This window comes from Vipera ursinii, assembly GCF_947247035.1.
Source record: "Vipera ursinii genome assembly, chromosome: 3".
NCBI classification, from domain to species: Eukaryota; Metazoa; Chordata; class Lepidosauria; order Squamata; family Viperidae; genus Vipera; species Vipera ursinii.
The window spans coordinates 129,999,477-130,014,131 of NC_139516.1; the positions used below are offsets into that span (position 1 = coordinate 129,999,477).

The 14,655-nt window shown below is 40.0% G+C and overlaps 1 protein-coding gene across 1 annotated transcript in view; it reads left to right on the forward strand.

Moving 5' to 3' along the window:
- ANKH (ANKH inorganic pyrophosphate transport regulator) overlaps nucleotides 1-14,655 on the forward strand; it is a 112,247-nt gene continuing 97,592 nt past the window's right edge. Inside the window, exon 1 of the mRNA XM_083358366.1 lies at nucleotides 1-367. Coding sequence (XP_083214492.1) covers nucleotides 272-367 — 96 coding nt within the window. The 5' untranslated portion in view covers nucleotides 1-271. The remainder of the gene's footprint in view (nucleotides 368-14,655) is intronic.

Consider the following 14,655-nt stretch of genomic DNA (forward strand, 5'->3'; position numbering starts at 1 on the left):
TTCTCGCTAAAGGGAGCAACGCAACCGCTCCGTCGCACCAGACCAGAAAGGAGGCAGACGCGAGTGGAGCCGCTTGCTGGCCGCTGCCGCCTTTCGCAAGCCTCGCCGGGGGGGGGGGGGAGAAAGAAGCCGGCAAGCCTCGTTTTTTTTTTTTTTTTTTTAAAGCAGCATCGCTTTTCTTCCGGCCCTTCGCCTTCGTCTCCTTGGCTTCCCACCTGGTCGCTTCCCGCCTCCGGCAGATGTGTTTGGGGTCGCTGCACAGGCTGGGACTATGGTGAAATTTCCGGCGCTCACCAACTATTGGCCTCTCATTCGTTTCTTGGTCCCTTTGGGCATCACCAATATCGCCATCGACTTCGGGGAACAGGTAAAAAAAAACAAAACAGAAACAAAAGCTGTGCCCCTGCCTTTTTTTAAATAAATAAATAAATAAATAAATAAATAAAATATAGATAGATAGATAGATAGATAGGGAACTTGTATCGTTCGTGAGATTTAACATCTTTTAGCCGGGGAAACTAACCGCGGAGCGATGGAAAGAGTTGCAAGGTTGCCCAAAAGTGGTTGCTTCGTGCCAGTCTTATTTTTAGGCTCCCTCATGCCGAGTGATGACAAAACGCCACAACGAGCTCCCTTTTTTTAATTTTTTTTTTTACCTTACCCCCCCCCACCCCACCCGCCCGGGAGAATCAGATTCGCAGCCGGGTGGCAACAACAAAAAAAAAAAGAAGAAAAAAAAACGCCGGCTCGATTAGTTTTGAGTGTCAGTCAGGCGGAGGACGGACCGGAGGGGTTGGACCTCATAGGATTTGACTTATTGCAAAAACGCCGCGGAATGTTAAAAAAGAAAAAGGAAAAAAGCTGCGGAAGAGAAAATAATAAGACCCATAGCAATGGGGGGGGGGTCGTGGTGGAATTTATTACGGCTAGGTCAGGGGTAGGCAACCTCGGCTCTTTTATGACTCATGGACTTCAACTCCCAGAATTCCTGAGCCAGCTACGCTGGCTCAGGAATTCTGGGAGTTGAAGTCCATGAGTCATAAAAGAGCCGAGGTTGCCTACCCCTGGGCTAGCTAAACCTGCTCGCGTACGGTTCGTTATATTGTCGTTTTAGGGGAGGCTCCCCAGGGTTCAGCTACCGTTGTGTTATTTCGAAGCAATCTTGATGTAATGCCAGACGAACCCGAAAAGCTGCCTGCAAGCGTGCAGGGGAAATGAAGTTGCCTGCAGTTCGATTTAAATGATTTACACCTGTGTTCGTTTATTGGAACGCCCGAGCTTGATTGATTGACCCATCTGGCTGGGGGCAGGGAATATTAGGCCCAGGCCCTCCGTTAATTATGGGAATTGCTCAAGGTTTTCTTAATTTTTTTTTCTCCTTTCAAACTCATTCACAGCTCACCTTTTGTTTCCTTGGCACTTATTTCCCCCCCCCCTCCCCAATAAATAGAGAGAGATTCACAGCCTCGGTTATTAATTTCTTCACACGTATCTCTTCCTCAGTTCTTCGAGAGAATTAGTTACCATTAAAGATCCTGGAATTTCTTACATGTTCACATATGGATCGTATTTGTCTCCCCCAGAATAGAAAGCTGAGTAGTGCTGCAAATTACTGATAACGTGATAGGAAAAGGGAAGGGCTCCAATTCCTGCTGCTTCAATTAATCTGTCCTTGAGTGACTGAAGATGCCATTAAATGACCTTTGGAAGGGCATTTGGAGATGGAGATAAAAACTGTTCAGAGATCTTAGGAGCAAGGCCTGCCTTGCTAGAGCTGGTGGAAAGTGTGTTGTTGCTTTAAGATTGGCCACACCTGTTAGTTTCTACTGGCAAACTAAGACATAGAATTAATTGATCAGCTTGCTTGGGGACTAGCTTGTACTGGCATGCTGCAGTCAAGATTTGTGACTTTGGAGGTGCTTGTCTGCTTCTGAACTCCTGCATTGGGTGCCAACCTTTAACTATTGTCAGTGTGATAAAGGAGAGCAAATTGTGTTCTCTCAATACTTGCATCCAACCAGGGTGTCTCCTTTCAAAGATGAACTGTGCTTAACACAGCTGTGATTTAAATGTATATTTTACTATCTGTACACTGATAAAATATAAATGCAATAAATGGATTCCACATTGTCAGCTCAATTAATCAGAATGTTGGATTACTTACAGCAAGGGCAGAGAACGTGGATCACAACAACAGATCTTAGTGTTGCTCATCACTTGCTGTACTGGCTGAAGTTCTGTTAGTAGTAGTTCAGCAATATTTAGAGAGCCAAATGTTTTCTGGTACAGTGCTGTTAGTTTATACTCTACCTGAGTTTACTTGCTGTTTTGTTCATGAAATTACTCTAGATCATTATCTTGGTTTAAGATACATGTCAAGTTCATGATAGTAAAAAATATTTAAATTTTGATAGTGTGCTGGAGAATTACATTGTTTTTACCTTTGTGTATTGGTAAATTGGAAAGGGCAACATAACTAACTAAAATATGCAAAATTCTGAATACTTATTGGCAAATACTAACTAGGATGGATAGCCCTTTATTGGCAGCCCTACTTAGGTATAGCTCCAAAGTGGATCTTCTTGAAGTACTAATTTGGAAGATGAATGGCTACTAATGCTTCCTATTATTCTTTCCCCTATATCCTCTATCCCAGGGGTAGGCAACCTCGGCTCTTTTATGACTCATGGACTTCAACTCTCAGAATTCCTGAGTCAGCTGAAATCTTAATTGAAACGGAAGAGAGTTGGAATGATCTCAATAAACATCTTTATATGTAGTTTCTTCTACTTAGGAGTTTCAATAAATGCATACAAATAAGCAAACTTCCTTTTTATTTTATATTATCTTTCCTTTTTCCTGGAACTTAATAATTAAAAATTACTTATTGGCTGATTTTAATGGAAGTATATGATTCCCAATCTATTTTGAAGTTCCCAGCTAATAAAATTTTAATATCAATTTAAACTGTCAGTGTTTTTCTGTCTAACCTGATCAAAGGTCTAGTTCTTAACATGTCCCTGTGAAATTATTTGCTGGGGAATATTTTTTTTAAAAAAAGTAGTCCTTGATTAATAAAGATTCATTTAGTGACATTTGAAGTTATGCTGCTGAATAAGGAGACTTACGATTCTCAAAGTTGCAACCATTGCAGCATCCCCATGATTATGTGATTGTGATTTGGGCACTTGGCAATCAACTCACAATTATGACAGTTGCAGTGTCCCATGGTCATGTGATCACCATTTGCAACCAGCCTTTGACAACATTAATATGGTGAAATCAACAGGAGATTGCAAATGGCAGTCATGTGATATTGCGCCTAATTACCAAGTTACTGTCTTAACTAAGGACTTCTCTAAACATGACTGCAGTAGGAGAATAAGATTACTGTATTTTATCTTGGCATGTATTTAAATCTTGAGATATGAAACTGAGGTAATTTCTGCTTTCACCAGGAGGAATACGTGCAAAAATGAGGACTATGTATCTTGCCTTCCTTCTTTTTTTCAGGTCTTCTTCACGCCCGGTACTGAATTAAATTCCACCTTATTTGTTTTATCTTGTTCATTATATAAAGCATGTATTGCATTTACAATTATTACTTTTCTGCTTGATAATTTCATCAGTACACAGTAGCAATTAAATAAGAATATGTAACCAACAGCCATTTACCTGGATTAAATCCCACTGAACTTTGTATAATGAACACTTTTGTGTGGAGAGAAACCAGAAAATAATTGGGGGAGGGGAATAATTATTTTTTTTTCTGGTGGACCCCTCTTTCCATGGATCCTGATAGAGAATTTCGTGAGACAGTTCCTGAGCTCAAGTGAATTCTTAACACACTTAGGTGCCTTCCAGGAACATGAAGAGAGATGCAAAATATCTGTTGACTTAGAAAGATGGGAAGAAGAAGCCTAAGACTGAAACCCTGAATTGTAGATCTATATATAAGCTATGATTGCTAGCCACTGCAGTAGATGTATTCTGTTGTACAGTATATGACTTCCCCCCCCCCCCAAGACTGCAATAAAGTAATTAGCCTTGCTGAGTCATGTTGTAAGTTTTCCACCTATAACAAAGTCCCGAGTAATAATTTCAGAGTCTGGAGCCCTTAGACATAGCCAAGTAAGGTACAAAGCCTGCCAGATTCCTATTTAAGGATTTTTACAATAGGCTGCTTCCAAGCAATTGAACTCACTGACATGCTTTACTTTGTCCAGATGATGACTTCTTAACCTTGTTATCAAAGACCTCTGCCTGCTATCCAGGATTTGGAGGAAAAAAAATAGAAAGCATTGCAGTTTGGATTTTCCTGCCCAGAGTCTAAAAATACAGAAGTTAAGAAAATTTGTGCCTCCCCCTAAAGCTGTGCAACTCTGCAGTCTTGTATGTGGAGGACGTTTTGATGACATATTCCTTTATTACAATAATAAATTCAAATCTCTTAAATATAAAAATAATGCCAAGTCAAACAAGGCAAGAATATAGAAGGCAGAACTCAGTTCCAGATAAAAAATATGTGAACTAGTCACTTATTACCTGTTGAATTTTGGGGTTTGGGCTTTTGGGTTTCAGCAGGATTTATTGCAGAGACAATGTTGGGGGAGAGACTAGACCAGTTTGGTGAAAAGCAGTCAAGGCATTTGGAAACGTGTCGATGATACAGCCATTTGGAAATGGCAATCCAGAGGCATCCACAATAACTCACCAAAAGGATGAAATCGGGGTTGTATATCACAGTATAAACTCCAACCCTTTCATACTTGTGTACAGTATTGTGATGCAAGTAGAGCAGGGTTTGCATCAGAATACACCTTCAATCACTTGCCTCTTCCCTGCCCCTGGATATCCATGTGGGAGCCACTGTGAATAGGATGAGATATTCACAATAGACTCAATTAGCTGCCAGAGCATGCTAGATATAGTCACGCATAGTGCTGAGTATATTAAGTTATACAAACATGTATATACAATTCCCAGAGTTTTTTACTTAGTGTATTGTTTAAACTCTGTCATTGTAGCTTGCAAACTTTATACATCACAGCATTTAAATAATTTGCAAAGTTAGAATAATTTTATAAGATAGAATATGTGAATCCACTTATTCAACAAACTGCGACCTTGTGAATTCACAGAAGTATGATTTATTCAGTTAAGCCATGGCCTAGCTCGAAGTGGGAATCCAGTCACTAACTGATAATGAATCAGGTGATGTCTTTTGTGCTACAGGTTGTCCTCAAATTATGACCACAGTTGGGACTGGAATTTCCCATCACTAAGCAATGAAGTCGTAAAGTGTGATGTCCAGTGAGGACAATCATGGCAGTCTCAGTTGGCATTGTAAGTCCAGATATGTGGGTCATTAAGTGGAAAGTGGAGGGAATCCCAGGTAAGGGGCATGGGGGTGTCACAGGGAGACGGGGGAGGCTGGCACTGGTTGTGTGCGAGTTGGGGATTATACAGAACAGCATGAGCTCAGGGAGGCCCAAGAAAGAGTGTGTGTGTGTGTGTGTGCGCACGTGTGCGCACTTGTGTGTGAGCACAGTGAGGCTGGAGAAAGAATACAATTTTATCTGATGTGCACTTCCCAAGAATGGTAAGATGGGCAGGTATATTTTCAGACAATTTTCAGACATTTCAGACGAGGTATAGGGTCTCTTGCCTGGACAGGGAGTTGGACCGGAAGACCTCCAAAGTCCCTTCCAACTCTGATGTTCTGTGTTCTATACTTTTGGTTAATAAATTTTAAAAAAAGCACTGCCACTCTGGGACTTCTGGGCTTATCATATCTCTGGACCTGCAAGCCCCTGAGCTGCATCCCAGGAAGAGGCTTAGATCCAGCCTGGCGCAAAGAGGCTTCTTGGTGCATTCTGCCAGAAGCCCCTGAGCTGCAGTGCAAAGCCTAGCATGACACCCAGTCCCAGACTGACCTGGTAGCGTAGCACAAAAGGGATTTCTTACTACCTCAGGAAGCCACAGCTGGCCCAGCCCAGCCCAGCCCTGGAGTAGGGTCATCTGCCCCAACTCACAGCCTGAGCCCCCTGATTATTTGTACTGCACTACTGCAGCTGACCTTTGCTGTCTTCTTGCTCCCCCAGCTGATGAAGCATGTCCAGTCTGGCCCTTCACAAGGCAGATGCTGGTCACATGAAATCATGTTCCCGGATCTTGCAAGGAAATTGCTTTGTGCGACCCAGGGAGGAAAGTCTCACGTAGCCAGCAGCTGCCTTGCGAAGGGCCAGATTGGGGAACAAGAAGACAGTGAAGGTCAGGTAGGGCAGCAAGGATCAGGGAATGCAGAAGGCCCAAAGGCAAGATATAGGCGGGTAGGGCAGTTGAAAGTGCAGGCAGACTGCCAAGTGCCCAAATTTTGATCACATGACCACAAGAATTGCTACAGTGGCTATAACTTCAGGGACTAATCATCATTCTCTTCATTCAGCACTGACCATAAGTTGAGGACTATCTGTAGCTTGCTTATCATTAGAAGAGCAAAAAAGGTTTGCTGTTCTGTTTCAAATACAAAGGAAAGATCCTGCACGACTGAAATGGCCAAATAGATGGGGTTTAGATGGTTTGCAGTCTTATAATAGTTATCATTTGCCACTGTTATTTTTTTTTACTTGTAGCATTTTTTTCAAAGATTTAGCCTTATTTGGTCTAGATACCTTCCAGATGCGTAGACCAAAGATTCTCAGCAGTAGTCATCCTGGCTGAAGAAATTTGGAAGATAGTGCATACATCTGAAGCATGCCTAATCAGGCTTTTATTTTATTTCTATATGGGGTGGGCCAATGTACCAGTATATGTAATTTTTAAAAACATACTCATGTATTGTGCAACTTTTCATTAGCTCTGTTGTGGGGGGAGAGGGGATGGTTCCGTCTGCATGCCCACTGCACGCACATGTAGAGCTATGTGTGCATGCAAGCTTGCCTGCCGCTTCCGCGGCCCAGTTCTGAACAGGTCACGGTCTGATAGTGGGCCACAGCCTGGGTGTTAGGGACCCCTGACCTAGGGGAAATTGTTGGTGTAGAATGTAATTAGGGAGATGGAAGTCTTGTAACCAGTGCTTTTTTTGTAAAAGAAAAAGGTGCCGGAACCCACACATGTCATACAACCTGCCTTGCGTACCCTACAAGGTTCCATCTAAAAAAGGTGCCGGAACTCCGTTCTGAGCGTTCTATGACAAAAAAAGGCTTGTTTGTAACAACAAAATAAATTTAGATTATTAGTTGTTGTTTTAAGGATTGTTTCCTTGTAAATCCGAAAATATTTTATTTTGTCATTTGGAATAATATGGTAACAAAACTGGTCTATTCTCATTGCAGGAGTTCCAAGATTTTGCCTTCCCTAAAATAGAGAAATGAAACCTTCCTGTGTTAATGTGCAACTAGGTCGCTGGATTACATTTAATTTGCCATGCTTGTACTTGCTGAATAGTAATGGTACACTTTGTTGTAGTAGAGCCTTCTGATAATAAAGGGTTGCAATTGATACATATGGCATTAGGCCTTGGATAGAAAAAGAGATTGTTTTCTTACATTGATTGATCCAAACTACTGTGGACATTAGGAAATGAGCCATTTTTCTAGTTCGGCTACATTCATTCTTTTTTAGCAGAAACACTGCGGTCTCTTTGTAGACATTTTGTTTAATCATAAGTCTTTACCACAACCTTTCTTTCATCTTTGAAAGCTCTTTCTTCTAGTGGCTGTCATAACCTCCTAGGATATCTGCTTCTTTTACCTAACCTGGGTCCATTTGTGACATAAGTAAATAAAAACTTAACTTTAATTATGCAAATGAATGCTGGAGCATTGGGTGTTTGTGTGCATTATTTCAGACTTGCTTAAGGATTATGCAAATACTTTAAGCCAGGGGTCTTCGAACTTGGCCCTTTTATGACTTGTGGACTTTAACTCCCAGAATTCCTCAACCAGGCACATTGGCTGAGGAATTCTTGGAGTTGAAGTCCACAAGTCATAAAAGGCCAATTTTGAAGACCCCTGCTTTAAGCCATCAAGGATAAATAGAAACACCATGTTTGTGGTAGGTTTCTTCTAAATGCCATAGATTGGGACAAATGCCAGAACAGAGCTATTGCTCTTTTTATATGTATCCCAGAACTATTTAAATGATGTGGCTGAATCCTCTACCTGAATTAGTAGGCGTTTTTATACAGTTGCAAGAAAAAGTATTTGAACCCTTTGGGATTATGTGGTTTTTTGCATGAAGTGGCCATAAAATGCGCTCTAAACGTCATGTAAGTCACAACAATAGAAAAACACAGTCTGCTTAAAATAATACTACACAAACATTAGCTGTTGTCATGTTTTAATTGAAGATAAGATGGAAACATTCACAGTGCAGGGTGGAAAAAGTATGTGAACCTTTGGACTTAATAACTGGTTGACCCTCCTTTGGCAGCAATAACCTCAACCAAACGTTTCCTGTAGTTGCAGATCAGACCTGCACAACGATCTGGAGTAATTTTGGACCACTCCTCTGCATAAAACTGTTTCAGTGTAGCAATATTCTTGGGATGTCTGGTGTGAATCGCTCTCTTAAGGTCATGCCACAGCATTTCAATCGTGTTGTGTGTTTTTCCCAAACAACTCAATTTTGGTTTTATCTGTCCACAGTATATTTTGCCAGTAGTGCTGTGGAACATCCAGGTGCTCTTTTGCAAACTTCAAACGTGGACAGATGAAACCAAAATTGAGTTGTTTGGGAAAAACACACAACACTATGTGTGGAGAAAAAAAGGCACAGCACACCAACATCAAAACCTCATCCCCACTGTAAAACATGGCGGAGGGAGCATCACAGTTTGGGGCTGCTTTGCTGCCTCAGGGCCTGGACGGATTGTTGTCATTGATGGGAAAATGAATTCCAGAGTTTATCAGAACATTTTGCAGGAAAACGTACGACCATCTGTCCGCCAACTGAAGCTCCGCAGAGGATGGGTGATGCAACAGGACAATGACCCAAAGCATACAAGTAATTCAACAAAACAATGGCTTCAACAGAACAGAATACGCCTTCTGGAGTGGCCCAGTCAGAGTCCTGACCTCAACCCAATTGAAATGCTGTGGCATGACCTTAAGAGAGCGATTCACACCAGACATCCCAAGAATATTGCTACACTGAAACAGTTTTGTGCAGAGGAGTGGTCCAAAATTACTCCAGATCATTGTGCAGGTCTGATCTGCAACTACAGGAAACGTTTGTTTTGTTTTGTTTTAATTCCATTTATATCCCGCCCTTCTCCGAAGACTCAGGGCGGCTTACAAGCTTAGCAGTAGCCTTCATTCTATGTATATGCCTGCTTATTAGGGCTTTCATACACCCCCCAAGCGGCATTATTACAAAGTCAGCTTAATTGCCCCCAACAATCTGGGTCCTCATTTTACCTACCTCGGAAGGATGGAAGGCTGAGTCAACCCTGAGCCTGGTGGGATGCGAACCTGCACTAATTGCAGGCAGCTGGTGTTACTTAAGGAGGCATTAGCCCACTGCTCCACCAAGGCTCTTTTTTTTGGTTGAGGTTATTGCTGCCAAAGGAGGGTCAACCAGCTATTAAGTCCAAAGGTTCACATACTTTTTCCACCCTGCACTGTGAATGTTTCCATCTTATCTTCAATTAAAACATGGCAACAGCTAATGTTTGTGTAGTATTATTTTAAGCAGATTGTGTTTTTCTATTGTTGTGACTTACATGACGTTTAGAGCGCATTTTATAGCCAATTCATGCAAAAAACCACATAATCCCAAAGGGTTCACATACTTTTTCTTGCAACTGTATCTGGGCCTTTTGACATACAGGAAACACTATTATTATTAGTTTGCCCATGTTAGTATCAGTGGGCATTGGTATTGGTTTGGAAGATTCAAGTTCTTTGGTCTTGTAATAGATGAGCATTTGCACCAACAATAGTAGAGGTCTAACTTAGAAGAGAGTGTTAGATACATCATTGATTTCTTTATAAATTATATTGTATGTCAAAGTCAAGGCCCTTTTATATCAGGGTTTTTAGGGAAGGTCTGAAGGTTAGAAGGACTCATTTTTAGCAAAATGTTTAACAGATGCAATACTAAAACTTTTAATTTGCTTTTGATTGATTGTTTATCATTCTAATCTGTTCAGTTCAGTTAGCATTTATGAAAATTTCCATCACATGTTTTCTATTCACAAAATTTGATCAAGTTAGAGATTTTTTTACTCATCTATTGAAAATTTGTTTTGGAAGTTGACGAATTAGTTGGGGCTGAAAACAGGAAGAAACATTTAAAACAGTGACAGCAACAGCAAACACCATTTACCTGAGGCTTCGACAAATGGGAAGACTTTCCAATTACAGTATGTAAGAACATAGTCAGATAACTCAGTGTTACAAATATACCAAAGAGCTTGTGATTTCTTAAATGTTGTGTTACCCAACATTTTAATTCAATGATGTGTTTGTTCAATGCCATGGCAACAGAGGGGGGAAGAACTTGCAAGGGAAAATTAAGTAGTACCTGCACATTTTTTTGCAAATTTATTTTCCCTCCAGTAGGGCCTACTTGTAATTTTGGAGCTTGGTTAAAGTTGAGAACACTTTAGGTTTACTGAGTTGTTAGCACATTTCCCCATTATTTCTTCTTAGAGGTGCCATAATCTCATTAGCATATTCATTTGGGATTTTTCTTGAAAAATATTCTGTTGTGCCTTTAAAATGTCTACATGAGAAATATTCCAAAGATGGTATAAATAAAATAAATGTTCCTGCAACAGTTGCTTATACATATTCTTACTGTAGATAAACGACAACGATGTTGATTTGGCTACTTAACAATGCTTTGCTGTATTATACTACTTAATGGTTTACTTTTTAATCAAATAATTAGATTTCTACAAAAATATTTCAGCAAGATATTAACACCTTGATCTCTGTATAGCCATGTGGGTTCACAGAGTAGGTTACAAGACTAATAATTATTTTGCAGTTGAACTGCATCAGAAATTGTACCAGAATACTGATGATATTTGCTGATATAGTCATACTCCAGGAAATTGAAAGGGAAAGGAAGTATTCTATATTCTCAGGGATCCCTCCCTCTCTAGTGTACCCTCCTTGAGCATATCCATGGTAGAGGTTTTTACCATGCTAAGGTACAGCTGATAGGAGCAAATTGGCCTCTCTCCTGGTGCCATTGCTGCTTTCTCTTTCCTCTTGCTACTGAAGAAAAGGAATTTCTATTAAATGGGGGTTGCAGTTTGCAGAAAGATAATGTGTCATGCCTATGTATCTGATAGCTGTCACTGCTCTAATGGTGAACACCTACAAAGATTTCTTTGTCTCAATCATTTCTTCTCCTGATGCAGCACATTTACCTCTTTGGAATCTGCAGCTTTCCTACAACAGTTAAAGACTCTCAGTTTAAAATGTGGATGGCAAGAGGTGAAGTCCAGTATGGTGATCATTAACCCATTAATTGACCTCTTCTAAATCAGTGTCTGAAGTCTCTGTTGAATATAACAACAACAACAACAACAATAATGATAATTTTTTAAAAAGAGATACCTGGTTGATACCTAGGATGCTGGCGGCAACCCGTGTCAACCATTAGTACCAGTCAATTTGAGTGTTCAGTTGACCGAGTTTCATGTTTTATGAATAAAAGTTTTAGAATAATAATATCATTATCATCATTATCTTAATAATAATATAATGATAATGATGATAATATATTATTGTTATCATTATCATATTAATAATAATATAATGATAATATATTATTGTCATATTAATATAATGATAATGATACTAATGATATATTATTAATATAATAATATATTAATAATAATGATAACATATTATTATATGTAATATAATGATAATGATATTATCATAATGTAAGGTAAAGGTAAAGGTTCCCCCGCACATGCGTGCTAGTCGTTTCCAACTCTAGGGGCCTGTATTCATCTCCGTTTCAAAGCCGAAGAGCTAGCGCTTGTCCGAGGATGTCTCCGTGGTCATGTGGCCAGCATGACTAGACGCCAAAGGTGCACGGAACACTGTTACCTTCCCACCGTAGTGGTCCCTATTTTTCTACTTTCATTTTTACGTGCTTTCGAACTGCTAGGTTGGCAGAAGCTGGGATGAGTAACAGGCGCTCACTCTGTTATGCAGCACTCGGGATTTGACCCGCCAAACTGCCGACCTTCTGATCGACAAGCTCAGCGCCCTAACCCACTGAGCCACCATGTCCCTATTGTCATAATATAATGATATATTATTATGTATTATTAATATAATAATGACAATATATCATCATCATCAAGAAAGTTGGAAGAGTCATCTAGTCCAACCCCTCTGCTCAAGCAGGAAACCCTATGCCATTTCAGACAAATGACTGTCCAGTCTCCTCTTAAAAACTTCCAGTGTAATCTAAACAACACGGCCATGTGTATAGCTCCAGGCAGGCAGTTGCATGAAATAATGTGTTTTATAAATAATGATTCCTTTTTGTTTTAGCCATATTTCATTTGCTTTTCGCTGTCTTGATTTTCAAAAGGCTTGTGTCATAGGTTAGAACTCTATATTTCTCTCTCATGGTTTTTACTTGTCAGCATTATTTCCTGAGGGGATTGCTACTTTTAGTCTGATAGCAGTGAAAACTGCCAACAGCACAGCACTCTGCAAACAAACATATTGGCTCTGTTTTAGTTAAGATCATGGAGCATTTTTTAGATATTTTTTGTTTGCATATTCTAGATGTTTGTTATACATCATTCCTTTTAAGCCACTGCCTTGGCCCTTCCTGTTACTGCTCTGAGGAGAAAGACTGCGGATTAGACAAGAGATGTGTTTAATGTTTATCCACCATCACTTTTGCTGCTGCTTCCCACAGCTCCCTCTAGAGCAATGTTTCCTGCACCATTTCGTGAAGGAAAAGTAGCTGGGAGTCAGGGTCATTTTACCCATCGTTTCTTCACAGCTGATCATCTTTTGCTAGTTTGTAGATGGTCAGATGGAACCAGCTTGAAATATACCAAAAGCATGTTGTTTCAGGCATGAGGGTCTAACATGACACAAAGCCAAACAGGCTGCCTTAGGCAGCAGATTCTAAGTAGCGTGGAAAGGCAACAAATCATGTATTATTTAATTTGTTCATATTGGATTTTTATTACCAGGCCTGGGGAGTGGTTTTTTGAGACTGATGTCTTGGTTTGGGGGGCATTATCTTCCTTGACTGGGAGAAGGGCTGGCATTGCTATTTTGCCTCCATCAGTACAAAATCTTGGTCAACCCTAAAGAACATACCCCTTTGCCTCTTTCTGATATCTAGATTTCCTCCTCTGTCTCACTAGTGGATTGCATTCTCCATAATTGTCAGCATTGCATTGATTATCATTAGGCACAGCTTTTGCTTTTGTAATTAGGCTGGCTGTTATCTTCCCCTGCATCTGAAGTTCTCCAAATGTGGAGCTTCCTATTAAGATGGCTATTATCATCATCATCATCATCATCATCATCATCATCATCATTTTGTCATCTTTAACCTAAGCAGGTTTTGCTACAGCTTTGGAACTGTAGCCTTTCTTTCTGGCCTTTCTTTCAGCTACTGAACCAAGGGGCCTGGAGGCCAACTCTGTACGCTGCTCCAAGCTTCCTGAATCTATGCCATCTGGGGGGGGGAAACCCCATTTAGCAAGGGTAAAAGTAGAATGTGAGCAAATGCTGAGTTAAAATGAAGGTTCAAACACTTCCAGTTGCTTAAATTAGGTAGAGAAATCTCACCTGAAAAGGTAGGGCTGGTGCAGCTTTAATGCTGAAAAGAAAACCAATGGTAGATATACCAGAATTAATTGGGGAAGATAGGAGGGAGTGGGACAACAAGGTATAAGTTAAATTTTAATATAATTTAGGGGCTTTGTAGAATTATCTGAACAACTAAATTTATTAAGTGTAATTCTCATGAATGCCCTATTATATCAGTCCTGCACAGTTAGGAACTTATCCATCTTAACCCCAGCCATCACATACGCAGGAGAGACTAGATAAGCACTGTGGTTTTATTGTTTATAAGTATTTCCAGGAACAGAATGGTTGTCAGATATTTCACAAATACAGACTGGTGGATGGCATTTGAAGTTTAGAAGGTGCAAGACGTACTAGCTTGCTTTTATTAAGGGAAAGGTTAGGTGTGATGATTCTGGCTGTCTTCCTTCTCTGTTTTACATAAACCTCCTAGATCTGCATTCCAGAATTAGAAACCGCAGTGTAGAAATTGTAGAAATATCAAATCCATTTTTAAAGCAGCTTTTTCCATCTTGGCACATTCCAAATATACTGGAGTACAATTCTGAAATAATTCTCTTCCCAGGTAGACCAGACTCAACAAATCTATTAGAATACCATGTCGATTAATTCTCTTCCATTCAGCTTCATATTTATAATGACTGACTTGGGGATTCTTGTTGCTTGTGATATTTTGTAGATAATAACTGTAAACCTACACAAAAAAATCTCTTTAGATCTTGATAGACAGCAGTCTTTAGATTTTACCCTTTGGGGGAAGGCTAGTACCCTTAAAATGTTTCCTAGAACATATTTTATATGGAATTCCATACAATAGAAGAGAATATATTTCTAGCTC